This window comes from Artibeus jamaicensis, unplaced genomic scaffold, assembly GCF_021234435.1.
Source record: "Artibeus jamaicensis isolate MK-2021 breed Jamaican fruit bat unplaced genomic scaffold, CSHL_Jam_final contig_415, whole genome shotgun sequence".
Lineage (NCBI taxonomy): Eukaryota > Metazoa > Chordata > Mammalia > Chiroptera > Phyllostomidae > Artibeus > Artibeus jamaicensis.
In genome coordinates this window covers 33,779,366-33,803,027 of record NW_026521823.1, presented here as the reverse complement: position 1 = coordinate 33,803,027, position 23,662 = coordinate 33,779,366, and the positions used below count along the sequence as shown (strand labels likewise).

Sequence of the window (23,662 nt, the reverse complement as noted above, 5' to 3'; positions counted from 1 at the left end):
GAACGTAATTTAAGAACTGATCCTTTACAAAACCTGTTTGCTGTTTCCTTCTTGAAAGGAACGCCTCAGGGCCCAAATGCCGTGTGATCTCAGAGCGGCCACTTCCTGGCTTGCCCGGCACGCCTCTGGGCCCGCTCTGTTCTCAGGTCTTCCCGCTGGGCTCCTTCCAGTTTCCTGAACCCTGTGTCTCAGACCTGGGTCCAGATCAGGCTGCATCCACTTCCTTGCTGTGTGCAAGTATGTTTTCTGCTTGTCGTCCTGTTTCCTGTTAACCCCTTCCATGAGGGTGCAAACTTGTTGAGGGCAGAGACTTTGTGTAACTGTTCAGTTCTGATCCCCATGGCCTTTAAGTGGTCCCTGGCATACAGCAAGTGCTCAATAAATAACTTGCTGAACATATAAATGTGCCTTTGGCAGTTTACCCGACTTCTGCCAGTGTCCTGGCATCTCATGCAGTAAGGACAATAAGATTTACTCGGCAGACTCTGTGTGAAGACACCCTGATACTATGTGTGCGAGCGCCAACCCCAGCTCTTGCCATGATGCCTGATGGTGGCGGTGGGGAAGGTGCCAGCCGCAAAGACAGCCTAGGTTTCAGCATGCCGTATTTCCTCAAAGTGATCTAGGGTCAAACAGTTAGCCTTGCTGAGGCTCTGTGTCTTCTCTAAAAAACGAGAATAAACCTCTTTTGCAGAATTGTTAAGGGGTCTGCATGAGACAGTGTTCCTGGGAGGACTCAGGACATTGTAAACCTGGTAATGACATTTGCTATCCCCCCACACGATCAGTGATTCCACCCCTTAGCCCCAACTCCTCCTTGCTGGTGGCTAGTGGTGATGGGATTGCTAAGCTGCTCCTGAAAGTCCGGTGCCATTTCAGCTGTTTGATGCTGCACAGGTAAAGCTAAGGTAACGTCTCCTGGATGAGAAAGGCACGACTCATCACAATTTGTTTTTAAGGGACATCTGAATGTCCCTTAAAGCAGGCAAGATTGCTTGACTACACTACAGCAGGTTCTTAACATTTTCTCTGATTTATCTTTAGTGGCCTTTACAAGGGGGAAAGGCCCATTAATTAAAGCTAGAGGTATCAGACTTGCTAAGGGGACTACTCTAAACACAAGTATTATGAATGAGAAGTAATATAACCTTTACAAAGATATGATTAAAGAGGTTTAGAATATTAAAATGTGGTGAGCAAATAATGACAAGATTTCAGATGAGAAAAGTAATGGCTTCACCTCTTTCTGAAAAGGTATCACAAGTGCAGGGGTGATTTTTTAAACTGTCAAAAGGAAGAAGGGTGATGACAGAAGATGTCATAATGGTTTGTGTCCTAAAATAAAGGGTCAGATTTGGTGCTGGGGCTACAGTTAAGTGACCTTCTCTCTCTCTCTCTCTTTTAAAATAGTTTATTAATTTTTAGAGAGAGGGGAAGGAGGAGAGAAAGGAAGGGAGGGAAACATCAGTGGGTGGTTGCCTCTTGTGTGCCCGCAACTGGGGACCTGGCCCGCAACGCTGGCATGAGTCCTACACTGGGAATTGAACCGGTGACCTTTTATTTCACATGCCCGAGCTCAATCCACTGAGCCACACCAGCCAGGGTGTGACTCCCTGTCTTAACTGTTGATGACTTTTGTTTCCTTTTGCAGTGACACTCTCCTCAAGGACATTCCCTAAGCATGGCAGATTGACATGTATACAGCCTCCTCAGGTCAGAGAGGAGAAGCAAGGCCAACATCAACTAATTGTTATGCATCTTGAATAATTTATTCCAACAGTCATTATCCAGATAATGAAGCATTTGGTTAGCTAGAGAAGAGAGAACAGATACATTGAGATGAGTGAGGACAAGCAAGGAGAAAGGGAGAAGCAGAAAAGGCTAAAAGCTTGTGTAAGATTTTCTCCTGAAGAGAAACGGAGAGGCTTAGTAAAGAGAGAGAAATAATGGGATGAGCCTGAGAAATTTTAGAGCAATGAAGTCTATCAGGTTGGCAATTATCCTGTGTTTAGAAAACTAATTTTTGTTATTTAAAATACAATGAAGTGCTAAACATTTTCTGCAGGGGACAACTCAGGAGGATGATGGCTAAGACTTAGATGACTTAATGTCTTCCATCTGTGACTGCTTTCTGTCTCATTAATTCAAGCACACAAGCATCATCTTTTGCTGATTTATCTTTCGAATATCAGTGGCCAAACTGTAGAATCACTGGTAACTCTGCACCTCATGTTCAGGAAATCTTTTCCTGAGAACTCTCTCTGTAAGGGCACTTACTAAAAAACCACAAACAACCAAAGCAAAATAAAAAGAACTTGCCTTAATAGTTTCATGTCAATGTTCACTTAATCACATGTCTAGTCACTTTTTATGCTTTTATGATATTTAATACAGTAGTTGGGCATCATACTGCATCTATATTTTACTATTTCTCTCAATAGTTAGATACAAATGTCCACAGTTCCTTATGTGTGTGACTGGATAAGGAGACATCCAATGTAGTCGAATCCATAGCACATGAGATCTTATCTTAGCTCTTTTAAATGTGGCCTCTAATGATTCACTTCCCCACAACCTCTTAGGCAGGGCTGCTTCTCATTCTATAGGGCAGGAACCTGAGACTCTAGAAATAATTTGTTAAAGACCCCAGCTCATGAGTGACAAAACAGAGATTCTAGCTCAGCCTTGTCTGAGCAATTCTTAGAACATTTTTTCTGGCTGTTGAAAGTGGGAGAAGGGGCCAGGGTTTGGGGACAGAATCATAAATGTTGATGGGGATAGGAGAAAGTAAAAACATTATTTTGTTGCTTTATCTTTAAGGGATCACTGGGCAGATGAAAGGCATTTTCAGCTTTGGTACAGCTGAAAGACCAGCTATGACTTTAGTAGTGTCCTACGTTTTGTGGATCAGAGCTTTCTGTACAATGGACTATAAACAGCTTTGATGAAAGGGGGCCCGTTGCTCTTGAAGAGAAATGGCGGTATACTCTTCAATAACCACCATTCCCTCTGCAGGTCCCTGGGAAAGGCTTTCTTACTTGTGTCCTGGAAGTTGACGTCGTTGCCATTGTAGGCGTTCTTTAGTTTGTTGGTCATCACTCGGAGCGCCATGATCTGCTGCCGGATGAAGGTGTCGGGTCGAGTGATGTCCACATCCACCTCTGGGTTGTTGATCTGGTTGGTCAGCCCATCGTTCATGATCTCAGGCAAGTATCTGCCGGGCACAGAGGGAAAGAGCAGATGAGGGTGAGGCAGGAGGGACCTGGACGCTGGGTTCTGCTGTGCTGTTTCTAACAATGAGCCGAAACATCGGCTGCAGACTGGGCTGGATCCTGGGAAAAAAGGCTAAAGTGAAAACGGGAAAGAAATATTCTCGGAGGGAGATGTGGCCACAGTGGCTTCACAGTGGTTTTCTTTGGTTGGCTTGTCTGCAAGTGAAAGCCCAGTTGAGGACTCATAGAAATTATTACTTAAAATTAACTACTCTTTTTCTCTCTGTCCCGTCTATTAGATACTTAAGAACTTGATCACCTCCTCAACTTTCCTGTGCATTTCTCTAGTAACGACTAACCTTGTAAATTACAGATGATCTTATAAAGAATGCTCTTTCTCAGTGGAAGAGGCCCTGCCTCAAATTTTCATCAGAAGAACCTTCCAGATTAAAAAAATAATCCTTGGAAAGTTTGTGGAGTCACCAAAGATTGCTGGAATACTTGAGCTGTCCATTAGGGTTTTTATTTAGTAATAGAATTTTGGGTCTAATTTCATATTGTGCAAAACTGAAGATAAAAATCTAATGGTTCTTTAATTTTCTTATTTGTATCAAGATGGCAAATTTATATTGATACTTCTTTTACTTGTACTAAAATGCCGAAACGGTCAGTTCTTCAACAGCAACTGCTGAAGCTGCCTAGGCGGTTCCATACCGGGGAAGACCGCCTTGCTCAGAAAAGTCCTTGCAGCCCTTTCTGACGTCTTACTCTCCTGACCTGTCGCCTTCCCTTCCTCCTTCTCTTCTCACAAGGCTCCCCCCACCCGCTTCTCCTCTCCCAGTTCCCGGGGCCTCCCTGGACTACAGACAGCGGCAGCAGGCCTCCAGCCGACTTCCCTGCCCTGGCTTTCCTTTGTAGTGCCTTCTGCCCTTGACGTCTGATTCGTCTTCATAGAATATTGCCTTCATCACGTCCTCCTTCTGTTTCAAAACCTTTGGTGAATGTGTCTAATGTGCACCGACAGCTTACTACAGGCAGGTACTGTGCCAGGTACTTTGATGCGCATTTTAACATTCAATCTGCCAGCAAATCTAGGAGGTAGCACTATTTTATCCTCATCTTGTAAAGTAGAAAATGGGGGTTTAACGAGGAAAAAGTAACTGTGTATAGTCACAGAGCTAATAGACGACCAGCGATGACTACGGCTCCCAGCAGGCGAGCTTCAGAGCCCAACTACTGCACCACGATCCGCACTTTCTACCTCGGCAGTTGAAGCCCCTCTGCCACCTCGTCTCTAGTATCTTATGTTGCAATAGTCCCTTCAAGGGACCCTTCTTGCCTTACACAATCTGCTCCCCATATACCCCCAAAACTTGACTGTTCCTGTGTCATCTTTTCCTTGCCGACAACATACTTTCTCATTTAAGTCTCAAATATCTTGAAGACCCAGGTCAACCCTCAGTTCCTCCTGAAGATATTTTCCGGTTTGTAGGGATCTGCCTGTCCTTTTGTAGGGCTGCCAGGTCCAGCTGGGCATCTTGTGCACAGCGTGAAGTCACCTGCTGAGGGAGGTGACATTAAAAATCCAGCTCGAGTCCTGCGCCTGCAAAGCTGTGCCCCCATAGGGCACCGGTCACCAACAGGGCATCATTTATTTTTTAATTTTTTAAAAATCTTTTTATTTTAGAAAATTTTAGCAGATACCAAAGTAGAGACAATAATATAATGAATCCCATGTACACATCTGAGTGTGTTTTTCTAATACCTACTAAGGCTCTATATTTGTCAGTACTTTGGTGAGAAATGGGGGTGCACTCAAAGGGAATAAAGAGAGTTTAAAGAAGAGACTATTTATAGAGCTATAGACAGGGTTGAAGGAAACCAGCATAGGATGTCGAAGAGCCACGGGGCTGGAGAGTGGTGAGGTGTTTCCAAATGCACAAGAACTGAAATCACAGACAGGGGCCAAATAACAAGGCCATGGCCAAACCAAGACTCATCATGGGGGAAGGAGCCCAAGGAATGCTACCTTGACCTCTCTCACCCCTTCTTCTGGCTGCTTTCTCCCATTGGTTAAAAGCAAGTGGACGCCAGCAGACAAGGGGACCCTGGTGACGCAGTGGTGGGGGTCTCCTACAGGCACAGACCAGGGTGGAGGGCGGACCAGTGGGCATCATGTGGAACTGTGACACCGGCTCAGACAACTGGCAGGCTGGTGGCCGCCCTGCCTAACTGCTAGTCTTACCGTTGTTACTGCCTCTGTTATTGTTGCTTGAAAGCTGAAAAACACTCCCTTTCTCGTATTTTGTGTTTCATGTTTACATACTTGTGTACTCTACACTTACACTTAAAATTCTTCCCTTTCCTGCCGGCAATGTTTCAAAGTCCAGAAACAAAAGATGCTACCTGCCAGTCTCCAAAACAAGAAATAGAGACACACCGGGTAACTTATGTTGAAGCCATTTTTCAGCTATCGAACTCACAATATTTACTGCCTTAAAAATTGTCCTAATTGAAATGTTTACAAAGTCATGAAACTACATCATCTCTTTATTCTAGCAGCAGAGAACTTCTGGGCTGCCTTTTAATAGACCTGGTATTTCAAGAAATTCTTGTTGGATTCGGAGGTTGTCTTTCTGATATAGCTTCTGAAATGTGACATTGGATTGACTCTACCTGACATCCAGTTATATCTGCCGGGTTCCATGAACTCTCCCTAATTATTAAAATCCACTGGAATAAACAGTCACCAGTTCAGGCCAGCCTCTGCTGGTGCTGAAGTTGAGAGGGGGCTGAAAGGTGACCCTCGGTTCCGGCACTGCCCCTGGACATTTAGGACAATGATTCCTGCGGGTGGACCTATGCTGAGTCAGAGGAGAGCTTTGTTTCTGCCAGCTGCCGTGAGCTCTGCATGGCTGGCCGAGACTCATTTATCAGTCGCTGACTGCTATTGCTTACACTGGGAATGGTACCCCCGGGAGTCTGAGCATCCAGGAACAATAAGAGACTGCCACATGCACCCAGCCTCAAACTGTGCCTGCTGACGCTCAGCCGCTTATGATAAAAACAGGGAACAATGCACCTGTGTCCTCAAGAACCTGTTCTCCTTTCTGTGTATTCAAAGGGTAACTCCAGGGACTCTGTGGAAACAGAAACTGAAAAACACAGTAGAACAAGAAAAGGGCCATTTTTGTCACTGCACTGAGCATCCTGCAGTCAAATCTGTGGATGGCCAGGGCTTAGCTTGAACTATCAACAGGAGCCCAGGTTAGCACCGGGACTTACGAGCCCATTGATTTGTTGCCTCTCACATTTGCTACCTTTCTAAAATGATCAGATCCTGCAAGATTGGATGTGTCTTTGAGCTCATATTACTCTTCCCTTTGTTAGACTTTGCACCAGCTCTTTGGCATGACAGCATTCTATTTTTGTACCCTCGTGGTTCTGGGAAACATGGAAAGGAAGGGGAACCTTACTCCGGAAAGCTCAGCTCCCGAGCTGGATGTACATTTACCCAGGGCGGGGAGAAGGACCAATAGGGTTGTCATGGTGTGTGGATGTTTCCTGCTGTGGCAAGTGGGTGGGACCGTTGAACAGTCAAATATGGTTTCTCGTTTCAGTTACTTCTATTTTGCAATCACATGCACAGAAACGAAATCTCTGGCAGTTCTGCAGAATTCTGTTTCTTCACATCTGCTGTGGTCTGAATGTTTGTGCTTCCATCCAACTCCTAGGTTGAAAATCTAGTGCCGATGTGATGATATTATGAGGTGAGTCCTTTGGGAGGTGATCAAGCAGAGCTCTCATGATGGGGATTAGTGCCCCCACAAATGAGGCTCCAGAAAGCTGGCCGTGCCCCTTCTGCCACGTGAGGACACAGCAAGCCTGTGACCCAGCAGAGCGTCCTCAGCTGACCGCACTGGTCTGGAACTTCCAGCCTCCAGAAGTGTGGGAAGCACATTTCTGCTTATGAGATCCTCCGTCTGCGGTGTGTTGCTGTGGCCACCAGAACAGACCAAGACATGTGATTTCACATTGTTGGTGCAGGCTTCCTTGATCACATCCGAACATCATGGCAGACTGGGGTGGAAGAGCCCCAGGGGACTTTAGTGGGGCTCACACAGTCTACCTTGTGGGTGGCTGCAGGCTTTGTGCTAGAACCATCCCTGGCAGAGCTGACAGTCTTTGTCACCTGAGAGACATGCACCCTGAGAGACAAAGACTTGTCCCTATAGAAGGGTCCCACTGCCACTGCCGCCATCCAACACCACTCCTTTCAGTTGAGCTGATGTTTCTGAAAGACCCAGTTGCTATCTGAATGTGCTGGGAGGAGAGGCCTGTTCACTGATTAGTATTCAGTATCCTCATCACCACGTGAATACTGGTAGTTGTTCTGCTGCATGACGTTGCTGAGGGAGGGAAAGGGACCCACAACTCTTCAAGATCTAAAGGGGTGTGAAAGCCTGAGAAGCGAGGCACTTGTCGGAAAGGTCAGCTGGGCAGTGCCGGTGGGGTGAGCAAGATTCCCAGTGGAAGCTGGGCCAGGACTGGGGAGATGTGAGGCTCCTGGGGTCTGGCCTTGTTTGCCAGTGCCTGTCACTTCCTCTGGCTGCTCCTGCTTCCAGGCGCACGCCAGGGTGGCGGAAAGCAGTTTCCATTCTGTGTTGCCACAAATGAGCTCCGGTCAATACATGTCTTTATAGCGATTTTGAATTCTAAGCTTATAGATTCATTCACCTCCAGCACATTTAAGCGTTATACTGATATAAGTAGATGTGCTATTAATACAGGTCCAAAATTCCTTCTCTGCAGTTCCAAAATTAAAAAATCTCCAAAGTTCTTTTTTGGCAATTCATTTGTTACCAATCTTTGATCTGATCTGAACCAAGCCTAATGAGGGTCCTCCTTTATCCCATGTAGCGTAAATAGTCATACATTTTGCTGCAGACATTTAACATGTTTGATCTCGAGTTCCAGCCCCAGACTCTTCCGGGAGAACTCTCTAAAAAATGCATGCACTGGGATGATTTTCTAAAATCTACAAATTCTGGATTCTGAGGCACATATGGTCCTGAGGACCTCAAACAAGGGACTGTGGACCTACTGTGGACCTATGGTATGCATAGCCACCTGCAGAAGCTTTCTTAAAACCTAAGTTTTTACTTCACACCCATTTGGATGGGTCTTAAAAAAAGACTAAAAGTGTAAAGTCACACGTGTTGGTGAGGGCATGGAGTATACTGTACCTGCTTGTCATAAGTGTTGACTGCCACAGCATCCATGTCCAGGGACATCCATCTTGGATGAACAATAAGGACAGCTGTATGACACAGCCCCCAACAGAAAAATCAGGTCAGGAACTGGGCTACCTCATCTGTGAATGTCCCCCTTCAGGAAGCCCCGGGTAACCTAGACAACTGACCACTCCGGGGCCACCTACATCCTTTCCCATGTTCTAATTTCAGCTCTCGTGCTTTAAATTTGCCCATAAAGAGTGAACCCTCCAAACTGCCAGCACCCCACTCTTGAACCCTAAGAAAGGCAGAGCCCCAGGCTTTCTCTCTCTTTCAACCCAGGCCATTCATCCCCCAACCAGTGAGCAATACATTTTGTTCCTAAGTTCCCTCCCTGATGGTTTCTTGCTAAAGTGCAATGATCATAATAAGAACCACAAGAGGGAACTCAGCTATAAATTTGGATCCCAGTGGGGGAAATGTCTGTGGAACTTGCTGTGAGTGACATGTGACAAGGCCTTGCAGCAGGCATTTCTAACCAATGGCAATGCCATCGATACTCTTGAAACTGACAGAACTGGAAAAGCTGGAAGTCTTCGTATATTGCTAGAGGGTATGTAAAATGATGCAGGTGACATGGAAAACAGTATGAAGCTCAAAAAATGGAAATTGGAAGTTACCATGGGATCCAGCAAATCCACTTCTGGAATTATCATTCCAAAAGAATTGAAAGCAAGTCCTTGAACAGATATTTGTATACCCATGTTCATATCAGCTTTACTTACAGCAGCCAGAAGGCCAAAGCAACCCAAGTGCTCACTGATGAATGAATGGAGAAACCAAATGTGGTACATACAGACAGTATGCTCCACCTTACAAAGGAAGGAAATTCCAGCACATGCTACTGCATGGGTGAACCTTAAAGATATCATGCTAAGTGAAATAAGCCTGTCACAAAAGGACAATTACTGTATGATTCTGCTTCTATGAGGTACCTGCAATAGTCAGATTCATGAAGACAGACAGGAGAATGCTGGTTGCCAAGGGCTAGGGAGGGAGGATAGCAGTGGCATTGAATGGGCAGCGAGTTTCAGTTCAGGAAGATGAAAAAATTCATTGGATAGATGGTGGTGGTGGTGTAGAATGGGTGAATGGGCTTAATGCCACCAAATTATACACTTGATGATGATAAAAGTGGTCAATTTTAAGTAATATATATTTTACCACAATTTTAAAACATCTGTTTTAAGTATAACCTTCTAACATTCTTAATGTAAATTCCTTTTTTCCATTTCCATTTTTTCTTATTAGGAAGTGGAATCGCTCAAAGCATGCTGCAACTTCATGCTTTAAGGGAATCTATAAATTCTTGGAGACTGCTCAGCGAGGGCTGTGCATGGCCTTGGGCACTTCAGGGAGGTGAGGCACTGCGGAACGGTCAAAGGCACGGACGGAGACTGGCCCAGGACACCAGCAACATGCCTGACACCCAGCGACATGATCTTTACACACTTCATACACTCGTATGTACATAAAACAGCACATTATTTGTTTCATAAGCTGTCATTTTGAGTGAAAGCACATGAAAATGCTTGAAAAATATAACACACCACGCGGTTCTAATGCATTCGTGTGAAGACTCAGTTGTTGACACAGCTCTCTCAAACGCCGAGTTTGTTTCTCAGGACTGTCCGACAGCAGCAGATTTTGGAGTTTTAGCGTGTAAATTCATGCACAGAGGAATGATTTCTTTTGGCTTTTCTCAGGCTGAAGAATGTGTGGCGGAAGATGGTTGGGGGACTCTTGGAGGGCACACAGTTCATTGGTGGTGGCAGGGAGAAGAAGCTACATTTCTTTGACTCGACCTCTTAAGGCACTGGCAGGAGCTCTCGAGCCCATTCTTTCTTGGTAGAACTGGAGTCAGCAAACTACAGTGCGGATGAGAAAGAAGACCCAGGAGCCAAGTTTCAGGGCTGTGAGTGGCCCACGGCAGCGGGCTTCTTTCCTACTGTTCATAGCCACGTTTTTCACTGTTCTGGGAGGTGCACACAGAGTCCCTGTCCCCCAGGGTAGTCAGCCCTCCTCATGGTGTCTTCCCTCCTGAGGGTGCCACGGAAGAGAAGTGGGCATTTGGAAATGCCAGGCTTGACAGCCGCCAGTTCTTTCTCCAGACTGATTTCCCACCTTCCCGAGGTGTTTCCTGGTTGGGGATGCATCGAGGATTTTACAACCCTGTAGCACGCAGCTAGGGTGCTTCGGGACATATTTTGCAATGTTGTCATGCCAGATCTGCCGAGTCACTGTCTTTGACAGATTCCCCACCCCCATGCATCATTTCGTCTCTCCTCCATTTGCTCAAGCTTACTCAGTCATGACTTGCTATTTTCTTTGCTTAGTCATTCCCCTCAGTGGCTGGTGACAGTGACTAACCTATTTTCTAGACTTTTTTTCTTTCTAATTTTCCAATTTCTGACAATTTACTGTATTTCCCTCTTGGCTAGAGGTAGGATTTCCTTGGGGTGGCGGTTATTTCTGTAAAGATCAGGTGCCCTAAAAGACAGCAGATGCTCTTTCCAAAGGAAAGAGCTTTTCTCTCCCTGCAAAAGCTCTTTCCAAAGGATCCACTTAATCCCCACTCCTTATCCAGCATCTTTGATCACCTCCCCTCAGGATGTGTTTTAAAGAAAGGACACCGTGATGACTACACACTGGCTTGCAAGAGGCAAAAGTGGAAAGTTGTTTTGCCAATTTTACATGGAGAAGGAGGAGTCTGAAAATACCTCCTAACTCAAGAAACCGGAAGACGCTGTAATGAGTATGTTCTACCATGGAACCCACGTGCTGTGGAGGCCTGCCTCTCAGACTGGCTTGCATTCGTGTTCTTCCTGCCCCCCTTACCGCCTCCCATCCCCTATTTCCTTTCTAACTCCTATGAATGCACAAAAGAGCATCCCCCTGAAGAGAAAACTATCCTCAAGGAAGATACAGATGATGCAATCTGATGTGGCTGCCTCTTCAAAAAGCAAGAATCTGCCTCTATACAAGCAAAAAGGAAGAGCTTATATGAACACGAGGGCCTTATTTTTTTTCTTTTGCTTCTGCCTGACAAAGTTCTGACCTGTATATGTTAACCATATAAAAGTTTTATTTCTTCCTGAGCCTACGCTTTCCTGCCTCCCGTCTAATCATTCTTCTCTAGCTTTTGTACAGGCAGCTCATTCTGGCTACCCAGTGGCCCAAGGCACCTTCTCGGGATGACGGATGACTACAAATATCCTCCTAGGCTCTCCAGGCTCACCCGGGGAACTCGAGGGAGCCTAGATTTGCAGCCTGCACCACAACTCTTTAATTTTTTTTCCCTTTGGCCTTCTAGATTATTATCGATTTTCTTCCCTTACTTACTAGCTTCCTTTCCATTCCTATTTGTCTGAGTTGAGTCAGAGGGCAGGCACGCCTTCTCCTGTTTCATCCTAAAATGTTGCTTAGCTAAGTGAGGAAGAGGAGGAGTGGAAGTTACCCCCACAAATGCACTTTCTCACTGGTCACTGAAGATACATCCCAGGCTGCCTTTCTGGGATGACAGATATTGCCATGAATTCTAGAGAAAATTCTTTATTAACTATTGTGGGAAAGTAGGATGTAACTCTTTGCACTAACTAGTATGGACTAAAATTTTGTGCTCCCCACCTCCAAGAACCACATGTTGAGGCCCCGGTCCCCGATGTGATGGATTTGGAGGTAGGGCCTCTAGGAGGTCATTAGGTTTCAATAAGGTTGTGAGGGTGCAGGCCCCATGATGGCACTGGTGCTCTTAAAAAAAGATCAGAGTTCCTATCTCTGTGTCATGTAAGGATGCAGCAAGAATGCAGCATCCACAAGCCAGAAAGAGAGCTCTCCCCAGAGCCCACCCCTGCTGGCACCTTGATCTTGGACTTCTAGCCTGTGAGAGATAAATTTCTGTTTCAGCCATTCAGTCTACAGTATGATTGTTCTAGTGGCCTGAGAAGACTAAGTCTCTAATCAAATCAAGCACTGAACTACCAGGTATTCAAAGTAGCTGCTGAGACCAGAGGTTTTGGGGACAGACTCTTGTGATTATGAAGGCTGTGCCGTATTGTTAACTTACAATTCTCTCTTGGTGCACGCGCGATGATTTCAACCCAGCCTGTGTTCCAGGTCTCCTTAGTGGGCGACCGTATAACTGAGCCAGGTGACTTCCCGGGCCTAGGTGCTGTTGTTTTTAATATAAGCAAAGCCCCATTAAAGAGAACATCAAGGGCGTCCATGAAGACAAAGAGAAAACAATAAATTGTAACCTGCTGTCAGAGGAATAAAAAGGGGAATTTCTTTCATGTGAATAGGAGCTTGGAGTACAGCTGCCGGATAAAGTAGAGGACTACCAGTTAACTGAATTTCAGATTAAAAAAAATGAATCCTTCCATCAGTATAAGGGCGCTCCATTGGGTGTCTGGTGTTTTATGGGCCAAGTCTGGCCGACTCTACCTTTAGGGCCTTGGAGGTCAAAGTGCAGCGCCCAGACCAGCCACAACTGCATCCTCTGGAAGCTGGTTGGAAATGCAGCCGATCAGACGCTACCCAGACTTCCCGAATCAGAACCTTCATTTCTAACAAGATGCTCAAGAACTGCGTCTGCACATTCATGTGTGAGAAGCATTGTTTTAAAGTTTACACCCTATTTTTAGGGATGCTATTGCACTGGTTTTCAGATTGTCCCAACAGGTTGCAAAGGAAAAGGGAGGCAGGGAAGGGGCCCTCCTGACCACCTGCTGTGGTCAGAATGGAGATTTCAGTGTTGACGGGGCCACGGGCACCTGCGCTTTCTTCCCATCAGAGGGCAGAGTGTCCTCCTGTGCCCCGCCTCCTGTATTCAGACTTGTTCAGCTGTTAAAGCAGAGCGAGATCTCCCAGCGATGGGTGAGGGTGGAGGCCAGGGGACAAAGGTGGGTTCAGATTCTGGGGGAGGCAGTGCTCACACGCCCTTGACCATTATCTCAACACAGACACAGCAGCCACATCTGTGTGTCTCCTGCTCTCTCCATTTCAAGTCATTAATTTCAATGGTGCCATGCACTCAATAGCAGTTACTTGGGAAAATAAGATAATGGCTGGGCTAAGTGGACATATCCACTGTAGGGGTGATTTTGCTTTTGAAAACCGAATCAAGGAAGTGTGGCAAAGAGCCATGGAGAAGCAAGTGTTCAGGAAATAATCAGGAGAAATATGAGGGATGGAAGACAAGCCTGGTCAAATACTTAGACTGATAAAAGGGCTGCAGGGGTGGATGTGGACTGAAGATCGTGGCTGAAGGAGCCCACTGGATAAAATACAAAGAGAGGGAGAGATGCTGGGTAAGCAGAGGCCTCATCCCGCAGGCTCCCGCGAGGAAACTCCGGACTGTGACAATCTCTACCAATGCTAATAAGCATCTACGTTCCGAACCCATTAATGCTTGTTGATAGACTAAAAAAATATTCTGGTTCTTTTATTTTGGATGGATAATAAGAATACATTTTCTTTATTTTTTTTAACAAGCATTTTTAAATGCCTGTTTTCTAAAAACCCATACTTCAAAAGGAGGAAACAATAGATTATTATCTGCATTGCAACTGGGTTTTCCAACTTAGAAAACAGTTCAGTAAAATTTCATTAAATGAACAGCTCTCAAGATCACTTAATATTTGAACGAGAAGAAACCTTCAATTAAATTTAATTAATCAAATCTTTACTGGTTATCTACTTATTATGTTATTAAATATAAAGTTATAATATTAACATTCCATTGCTGTAGGAGAATTTTAAAAGGCCATGAAATTATAATTTTTTCAATGGGAATATAATTTGAGTCCCAAACATTTGACAGCCTCATCTTTTTAATGATACACTTATTGTTATAAGTTTATTATAATAATCTTTTAAATAGTGTACTGGGTTAAACACTGGAATATTCCTACAAATGATGTTATTGCATGAGATTTGATGATTTCCTCACCTGCATAAAATCCTCCAGTGGCCTCCTGGGGACCTCGGAAAAAATTCAAATCTGGCCCCTGAGCACTGTCCCAGGAGCTTCTCCCCGGTGGGGTCCTTTCCCAAACCTTCAGTTCCACAGTGTGGCACTTGGAGTTCCAAAGTCCACGGTCCCCTCTCCAGCCACTGCGCTTTTCATGTGTTGACAGACAACACTGCCATGTTCTATAGCCTTGAATTCTCTGAGCCTTGCACGGAGTGGGGACAGAGGGCATGCCGAAAGGCACTGCGGATGGAATGATGGATGTAACGAACAAATGCAGAGTCACCACACCTTTTATGGAGCTAAGGGTCTGTTTCTTTTGCTCTCCTAACCTGGGGAGAACTGTATTTAATGGTCATGTGTTTCAGAGGCAGGACATATAAGGGAAAAGAATACTAGGCTCAGATTTGGGAGATTTCTGCTGTCCCCCCATTCGCTGGATAACCTTGGACTGCTCACTGACCTTGTCTGCGCTCCTGACGGACGCATTGAGGGACTAGGCTGAGCCGTCCCAGGCCCCTCTAGCTCTAACTCCCATGACCTTTATCCTCCCCTTCACTTTCTCCATGGAATGTAGTTCCCTTCTCAATCCACACTTGCAACCATTTTTTTTGCAAGAAATTGCATAGGCACCAATATTAACCAACCTGTGTAACCGTCCATAGGGATGTAATTCAAAACACAGCCTTCATGTAGCCAAGGCTGAAAGGTAAACACAGATGGGCAACAGAGCAGCTCGAAAAATCAACCACTTCATTTGTGAGGCCATCTGGTCATCCTTTACAGTGTCTTTCTGTACAGGCATTGGGCACAGACACGTGAGAGGCTGTGAAGTCACAGCTGAATTTGCTGGCCATGGTCTCCGTCCAAAAAGGGTGGACGTTGGTAAATGACCAGGCATTTTTGAGGGGCGTGTTGCTGATATTGTGAACATCGTTCTGTACCTCATCATCGAAGATTTGGATATTGGTGTTTTGGGGGCTGTTTGACAGATTACGGCTTTTTCCAGAGCTATCTAGTTTTCGTTTTTCTAAGCTTTCCCTCGTGCAGCTACTGATATGGTTGCCAATAGACGCTCAACATGCAGCTGGGCAACGTAAGAAAAAACACCTAATGAGCATCTCACTTGCACCGCTGCTTACCTTCTGCAGATTCTTCTGAACTGAACATCCACACATCTTCTTGTTGCCTTTTGATCACAGCTGCTTCGTATACTTGAAACTGCCCAGTGAGGCTCCAGAACAGGACCTCCCCCCCAACCTTGGCCTCTCCACCTGCTGGTTAATCCCTGAAGACTCCTTGAGGCCAATTTACCAGCTGTTCTACCCACCTGCAGCCCTGCTGGGGAGGGTTTTGGCAGGCCCCTCTCCGGGTTTCCTGCCCTGCTCGCCAGCTCCCAGCCATTCCTGTGTCCAACTTCTCCACCCTATGAAAACTCGGGCCAAACCCTTTCCTGGGCTGAAGCAAGAAATTCAGAAATTGCGTATCAAGCAGCAGTAGCACCGGGCATCGGGGTGAAAACAGAGCCCTCTCCCAACAGGAGATTCCGACAGAACTTTCCAAGACGCGGCCCTACGGGAACCCTTTCCTGTATTCCTCCATCACTTTGTTTTACCCTTACCCCTTCAACGAGCATTTCAAAAATTTCCTTTCTCCAAGGGTGAAAAAATTACAGCTGAATTTTCACTTCCTGTTTAACTTGTGATGGAAAAAAAAAAACAACCCAAAACAGCGAGCTGTGCAAATTGAACTATGGATAAAAATAGCTCCGCTATCTGAAGTCATTAAGTGAACATAAAAGGCTCTTCGTGGTCTCGGGATATCCGTAACCTGGCATCTGTCTGCTTGCCTCCACCATTACCCCGAGGCAAGGCATTCAGAACAAGGACTCGCACTTAATGGCACCTTGAGAGTAAGTGCTCCCAGGTGCCCATCACACCTGTCACTCTGAACAGCTGTTGCTGAGTGACGGCTGGTCCCCTCCACCCTCCATTGCTTTTTGCATAAACAGGCCCGCAGAGCTGTGCCAGGGGTGCGCAGCTTCTGGAGCTGGGTGTGCAGAGCCCGGCCCGCAGCAACCGCGTGTTGCCCCTCACCTGGCTTTGCTGTGCCCGTTCCAACACTCCTCTTCGTTGGACGTGCCCGCCGTCACGCCTTCGTCCTTGCAGATGGTGTAGGGCAACGCCGACCAGACCTTCTTAGAGAGCTTCAGTTTCTCTTTTATGTCTGTGACCTGATCGGGAAAGTAAGGGAAGGCAGTGACTATTTTCCCTAAATGCTGCCCATGTCTACCCGAGGACACCATGCAGGTGAAGCTTACAGAACCTGTGATAGGACTAGTGCAAACTCTGTCTCAGTTTTAAAGGAGATACAGGATTTACTGTCCAGGAAAACCTCGCTCCCTCCTCCCTCAGTCTTCCTCCAGCTTCTGGCAGAGAGTACCCAGGTAGTTGGTTTTCTGATTTCCATCTGTTCTGTCCTTTGAATTAAACACTCGTGAAGCATCTCAAGTGGCTTTGGGTCTCTCCCCAACTGGGAGAAATAGGTGCACTGTACAGCAAACACCCCAGACAGAGTTTTTAGAATTCATCTGCGTAGATGTCGGGTAAAGGCACCCAAACAATGTACTGAGAGACAAAACGCCTTTCCCAATGGTCTGCTTATTTCTGCAAGAAACACATTCAGCTGCTGGTAACCTCTGCTCCTGACTAACGGACAGGCCCATGTAGCACGCACTTGGTTGGTGAGCAGCAACCCAAACCCATGTAAAAATCTCTAGTCATTTCAAATACAGGCGAGTGTAAAATCCACAGCCTTTTGGATGGACGGCCAGGAGAAGCTTAGTAACACCATCATGGGTAGTTCAGGATCAGCATTGACTCTGCCCCCCAGAGGAAAGGGCAGGGAGAGAAATTCTATACCACGTTGGTCCGTAATTAACATCTAGGTTCATGCAGTCACAACCTGACTTCCTGTGCTACCTTTATGAATGGTGGGGAAGTTGATGAACATTTGAAATGCGCTTGCTACAGGTTGAATTGTGCCCCCCAGATTCCTATGCTCAAGTCCCTCAGTACCTCTGAATGTGCTCTTGTGTGGAGATATGGTCCTCACAGAGGTAAGGAAGCTTAACATGAGGCCAACAGAGCGCCCAGATGGAAATGACTAGTGTTCTTACAAAAGGGGAAATTCAGACCCAGAGGTAAGCATAAAGGGAAGATGAGGTGAGGAGATTAGGAAGAAGACAGCTGCTTAAAGCCCAGGGAAAAGGTCTGAAAAAGATTCTTTCCTCTCAGCCTTCAGAAGGAACCCACCCTGCCTGACACTTTGATTTTGAACTTCTAACTTCCACAACTGTGAGACCATTGGCTCTGCAGTTTGCACCACCCAGTCTGAGGTGCTCTGTTAGGTCATTCCTACCAACTCTGTGCAGCAAATCCTAGGAGGGAGACTCACTGAGATCTAGGGGCATCACTGTGCATTTGAGATCAACAGCCTTTGGATGTGAAGTATTCTGTTTATTGTGGATAGAGTATAGACTCGAGAAAAAGATTCCAAGGAACCTTTGTCAGGTTCAAGAGTGAGCACAAAGGAATGAAAGACCCAACATTTTATTTTGGCTCCAGTTATGCTTCTCAGTAGTTCCAGAATTATACTTGTGGCTCCTGGGTCACTGTGACGCTGAGACTGACAGAGGCGTCATTCTCAGTGCTGGCCCCCAACAAAGGGCTGCAGTGGGCTGGGTGCTGACTCAGAGAACCTGGGGCCTATTGGTGAAGAGTGTGCTGTTACTTTTGTTTCAGAGAATGAAAATATCCACGAGTAAGGACAGCCCAAGCAGTAGCTTACACACAGGAAATGTTTAATGTAGCTGGAAATCCATACTCTTTGACTCCCCCCATCCAATTCTCCTTCTAACCAATCTGACTGGGTTAGAAAGTTTGCAATAAGAGCCTGTCCTTTTCTGTGAAACTCTCCAGGCACAGATGTGTGAGCGTGTAGTTATGTATTTATTTTTTTAACAATAAATGCCATTCCTATCCAGCCACGGATAAATGTATACATTCTGTTTATCAGTTACAAAAAAACCCAACCCCCCAAATACCAGCTAATCAATGTTGAAAGAAAGATCGTTAGAAAGATCACCATTCTGCAAGCACCATAGTCATAACTGACCCCAGCAAGTGTGATCAATAGATGCTGTTGTGAGTTGAATTGTGTGCTCCCATCAAGACACTGTGGACTCATAGCCACCAGTACCTGTGACTGTCACCTCACTTGGAAATGGGGTCATTGAGATGATGGAGATAAAATGGGGTCATCAGGGTGGGCCCTGATCCAATATGAATGTGTTCTTAGAGAAAGGGAAAAATGGACGCAGGAGAGACACAAAGGGGGGAGAGCGTATGAAGATGAAGGCAGAGATGGGGCGATGCACCTACAAGCCAAGGTTCTCCAAAGACTGCCAGCAAACCTCCAGAGGCTGGGAGAGGCTTGGAGCCAATTCTCCCCCACAGCCTCCGGTAGAAGCAGCCCTGCTGACACTTGGCTCTCAGACTTCTGGCCCTCAGGCTGCGAGATATTGAATTTCTGCTGTTGGAAGGCACCCAGTGGGTGGTACTTTGCTGCAGGAGCCCTAGCAAACTAGGGCAGGTACGACAAGTGTTGGGTAAAAAGTGCGATGGAGAACAGGATTTTCACACCGCCCCAAAGCAAAGCATCCCCCCCATTATTCAGGGAAAACTGGTCATTGGACCGTGCAAAAAATTGGCAGCCCCCCTCCCTTGCCCAAGAGATCAAACAGGACAAATTGATATTGTGTACCTCCTGATGTGATGTGACAAGGACACGTTGCTTCTGCAGCCCAAATTCCCATCTGAATCCAAGGGGAACCCACCAGACAAACCCGAACTGAGCCACCTTCTGCAAAACAACTGGCTGCGTGCCTCCAAATGCCAGTCGTAAAAAACAAAGTAAGGCTGAGAAGTCCTTCGGGACTAAGGATGGTAGGAGGTGTGGTGCCCACTGGGTTCTGGACTGGGCACTAGATCATAAAATACTCTCCGTACAGGGCACTATTGAGGTAGATGAAGAATCTGAATAATAACTTCTGTGAATACTATTGTATTAGTGTTGAATTTCCTGAATATGAAATGATACTGTGGTAATATAGAAGAATGTCGTCTCCTCAAGAGATAGTGCTAAAGTATTCAGAATGAAAGGGTGATGATTTCCATAACTTACAATAGAATGGTTTAATAATAATAATGAAAATCAATACATAGGTGTATAGAGAAAGAAAGAAAGCAAATGTGGTGAATTTTTAATAATTAGTGAACACAGATGAAGGTATATATATTTTTTAATCATTTTTGGTAAGTTTGATTTTTTCCCCAAAATTAAATAGGTCAGAAATAAGATCTCCTATGTGAGATCCATTCAGCCTTGGTGTCCTTAGTCTACAATCCAGACTGCCGCCTTTAGGCTACTCATTTTCAAAAACAGACCCCGGGGAGAGAATCAGGTGGTACGTATTCAGAGCTCACTCAGCAAACTCTCACCAGCCTGAGGACTGACATACTGTGAGGCGGGTTCTGTCCCACCATAAAGTATACCAAGAATCAGCGCCCCTTTTCTGAGACACAGAGAAAGAATAAGATGGTGCGATGTCCCACAGGTATCTTCTCTCTTAACGCTCACAGAGTTTAACTGTGTATGTGGAGTTGCTGAGTGTTTAGCTCAAACTCAAGTATTGTTTCTTTTAAGGTGTGTTCTCTGCCCTCCTATTAGAGTTAGATTCCATGGCAGTGCTCCGCAGTGCCCTGTTCATGATTCTAAGTACTGATCAGCCTGAACTTACAACAGGCTTACTTTTCTGATTCACTCTTAGATTGCATGCTCCTTGGTACAAAGACTCTAATTTGTCTCACTGGTTACCACGGGTCAGGGTGGACAGTCATCTCAGTTTTTCTGGGATGTAAGGGATTGTAGGATGCCAAATTTTCAGAACCACTACTGAAAAGTCCTGGGCAAACCAGGACACATTGGTCACACATGTTTCTGCACACAGTAGGCTCTTAATAAATGTCAGTTGAGAAAATGGACTGAACTGTTTTGCTCTATTACCAGGTCATAGACAATATCGCTAACACAAAATAGTTGGGGTCACCCCATGTGTGCACTTATCTCCAGGGGGCTGAGAGGAGTTGTGGGGATAAGTGAGGAACATGGGGGTCCCTCCCTGCTGACTCACCAGAGCACATTCTGTAACCAGGCTGTGTTCTTCCCGGGGCTCAGTGAGTGGCCAGGCTTGGTCACGTGTGATTGAAGGAAGGAGACAACAGCAAGGGAGCAGTGAGATGGGAATGCTCTTTCAACATCCCGCACGGGAACATCGGCTGATGCCCTTTCCGGCTGGGATAGTCATGCAGACAGCTGGGAGGACGGGCAGCATTAGCCCCTGGAGAGGCGCACACCTTTGATTCTGAAGGACGGCTGAATGACTGCAGTTTCTCTTTCAGTTTCAAGAAAGTTTTGCAATTCTCACACCATTTAGAAATATTTTCTATTATTTTTATCTCTGAATAATGTATAGGACTACTTTGTTGGAGCTCCAGACCTAAGTTGTTTTGTTCCCCACCTTGGAAACTACGTGTATACAATAGTGGGCCAAGCTTTATGTTGACAAGCACCATTAGTATAAATGAGTTATTGACCATAACAGTGAGTCCTGATTCATTAATCATACAAACTCCATGGGAACAAAGACCTGGAATCATATATGGGATTTACAATTTCTTTTCTGTTTCCCAAATGAGCTACTCAAGGTCAGATTCACTTTCTCCAATACTTGTAAATTACATTTACCATTTTTTCCAGTATTTTATACCCCAGTATGAAATGCTGTAATATTAGTGATATCTGAGTATTAAAAAGCTTTCATTTATGCTCCTGGGGGACCCTGATCTATATAAACACTGTTGGGGCCCACAGGGCAAAAAATGAACCTCCTTTTAGAACTATCTGGAGTTCATCCTAGTTTCTGACAGTTTCAACTCCTGGCTTCCATAGAGACCTGAACTCTTAGTTCGAGGTATATCTAATACTTGACCCTGAATCTTTGACTCTGGGAAGACAGGGGTACCATTTACATACCCATCTGCCAGAACTTTAGAGTTAGATAAAAGAGGGAGGGAACCGACAAAGGACTGCTGAAAGCAAAGGGCTTACCAAAAACAAAGAGCAGAGAGAACTGTCAAATACTGTGGTCTGACAACTTCATTTAAAAAGGGATCTTGTCTCAAATGTTTAACCTGAATTTCATCAAGGTACTGACTTAACAACTTCCAGTTTACAGGAAGGGGGAAGAGACATTCATTTAAGGTGTTCATTTGGGAGAAGAGGCCCAAACAAACACCTTAAGTGAATGCTCAAAGACGCCCAGTGTGGGGGGTGTCACGTAAGACAACTGGCCTCGCTCTTTCGAAGAAGAGGGAAAAGGAATGAAGACTGTTGTAAAGAAAAGGAGACTTGGACAGCACAATAAACCAAATGCTATTCTTTCACTGCATCCTGGACTTGGAAGTGGGCATCCAGCTGTAAGAGAGGGTTTGGAGGTAATTGGGAAAATCTGAATATATACAGTAGATGGTGTTATTGAGTCACTGCTAATATTCTTATGTGTATTCATGCTACTGTGGTTGTATAAGAGATAGACAGTCCTCGCTTTTAGGAGGTTCATTCTGAGATGTTTAGGGAATAAAGTGCTTTGTCTTTTACTTGAAAATAGCAAAAATAGTCAAGCATTATTACTGAGTCTACACAAGAGGTATTATGGATGTTCATTTTATCAATTTTTCAATCATTTTAGCATTTTTTAATTTTTAAAAAAGATTTTATTTATTTTTAGAGAGAGGGGAAGGGAAGGAGAAAGAGAGGAATAGAAACATCAAATGTGTGGTTGATTCTCACATGCCCCCCGCACTGGGGACCTGGCCTGCAACCCAGGCATGTGCCCTGACTGGGAATCAAACCAGCCACATTTTGATTTGCAGGCCCGTGCTCAATCCACTGAGCTACGCCAGCCACAGCCCATTTTAGTATTTTCGAAGATGTTAAAAACAATGCAAAGTTGGGGATGAAGGAGACCATTGTCAGTGCACAGTGTTTAACAGTTGTGCCCAATTCAGCTCTGGCCGGTAATTGACTCAGAATAATTGGGGCTAACTATGAGCTTCTGTTAAGCCAGGACACTCACATTCTTTTATTAAAAATTAATTTATCAGTTACAGTTGACATATATATTATATTAATATCCAGTATAAAATGTAGTGATTAGATATTTTTATACCTCATGATGTGATCACCCTGCTAAGTCTAGCACCCCTCTTACATCATACACAGTTATTACAATAACATTGACTATATTCCCTAGGCTGTATTTTACGTCCTGGTGACTACTTTTATAACCGACAATTTGTACTTATTAATCTCTTTCACCTTTTTCACCCATCCCCCTAAACTTCCTGCCATTTGATGACCATCAATTTGTTCTCTGTATCTATGAGTTTCTTTTTGTTTTGTTGATTATGTTTTTTAGATTCCACATATTAGTGAAATCAAAGGATATTATCTCTGCCTGACATATTTCACTTAGCGTAATACCCTCTATGTCCATCTATGTTGTCATAAACGATAGGATTTCATGCCCTTTTATGGCCAAGTGATGTTTCACTGTAGATATGTACTACATCTGCTATATCTGTTGGTCTACCGGTGGACACTTTGGCTGCTTCCATATCTTCCCAGATTGGTGCCTTGGATTTCTTCAGATAAATACCAGAAGTGGAATTGCTAAGTCACGTGGTAGCTCTGTTCTTATTTTTTTGAGGTAACTTCATACAGTTTTCCACAGTGACTGCACCAGTCTGCATTCCCACCAACAGGGCATGAGGGTTCCCTTTTCTCCACATCCTCACCAGCACTTGTTTATAAGATTTACTGATGATGGCCATTCTGCTAGATGAGCAGTGATATCTCATTGTGGTTATAATTTGCATTTCTCTGACTACTAGTGACTTTAAGCATCTTTTCACGTGTCTATTTTTAAGGCACTCACATTTAATCTTCAACACTTTCTGTGTGCTGAACATTATGCCCTTTTTGCAACTGGGAAATGGGGAGCT

At 45.1% G+C, this 23,662-nt stretch overlaps 1 protein-coding gene across 2 annotated transcripts in view; it reads right to left on the bottom strand.

The window, feature by feature from the left end:
• Positions 1-23,662, bottom strand: part of GPC6 (glypican 6) — a 1,002,313-nt gene that overhangs the window by 5,461 nt on the left and 973,190 nt on the right. For both annotated transcript variants that reach the window (XM_037132471.2, XM_037132472.2), the window contains exons 7-8: positions 16,574-16,710; positions 3,039-3,214 (exon numbers count right to left, since the gene is read on the bottom strand). In XM_037132471.2, coding sequence (XP_036988366.1) covers positions 3,039-3,214; positions 16,574-16,710 — 313 coding nt within the window. The remainder of the gene's footprint in view (positions 1-3,038; positions 3,215-16,573; positions 16,711-23,662) is intronic.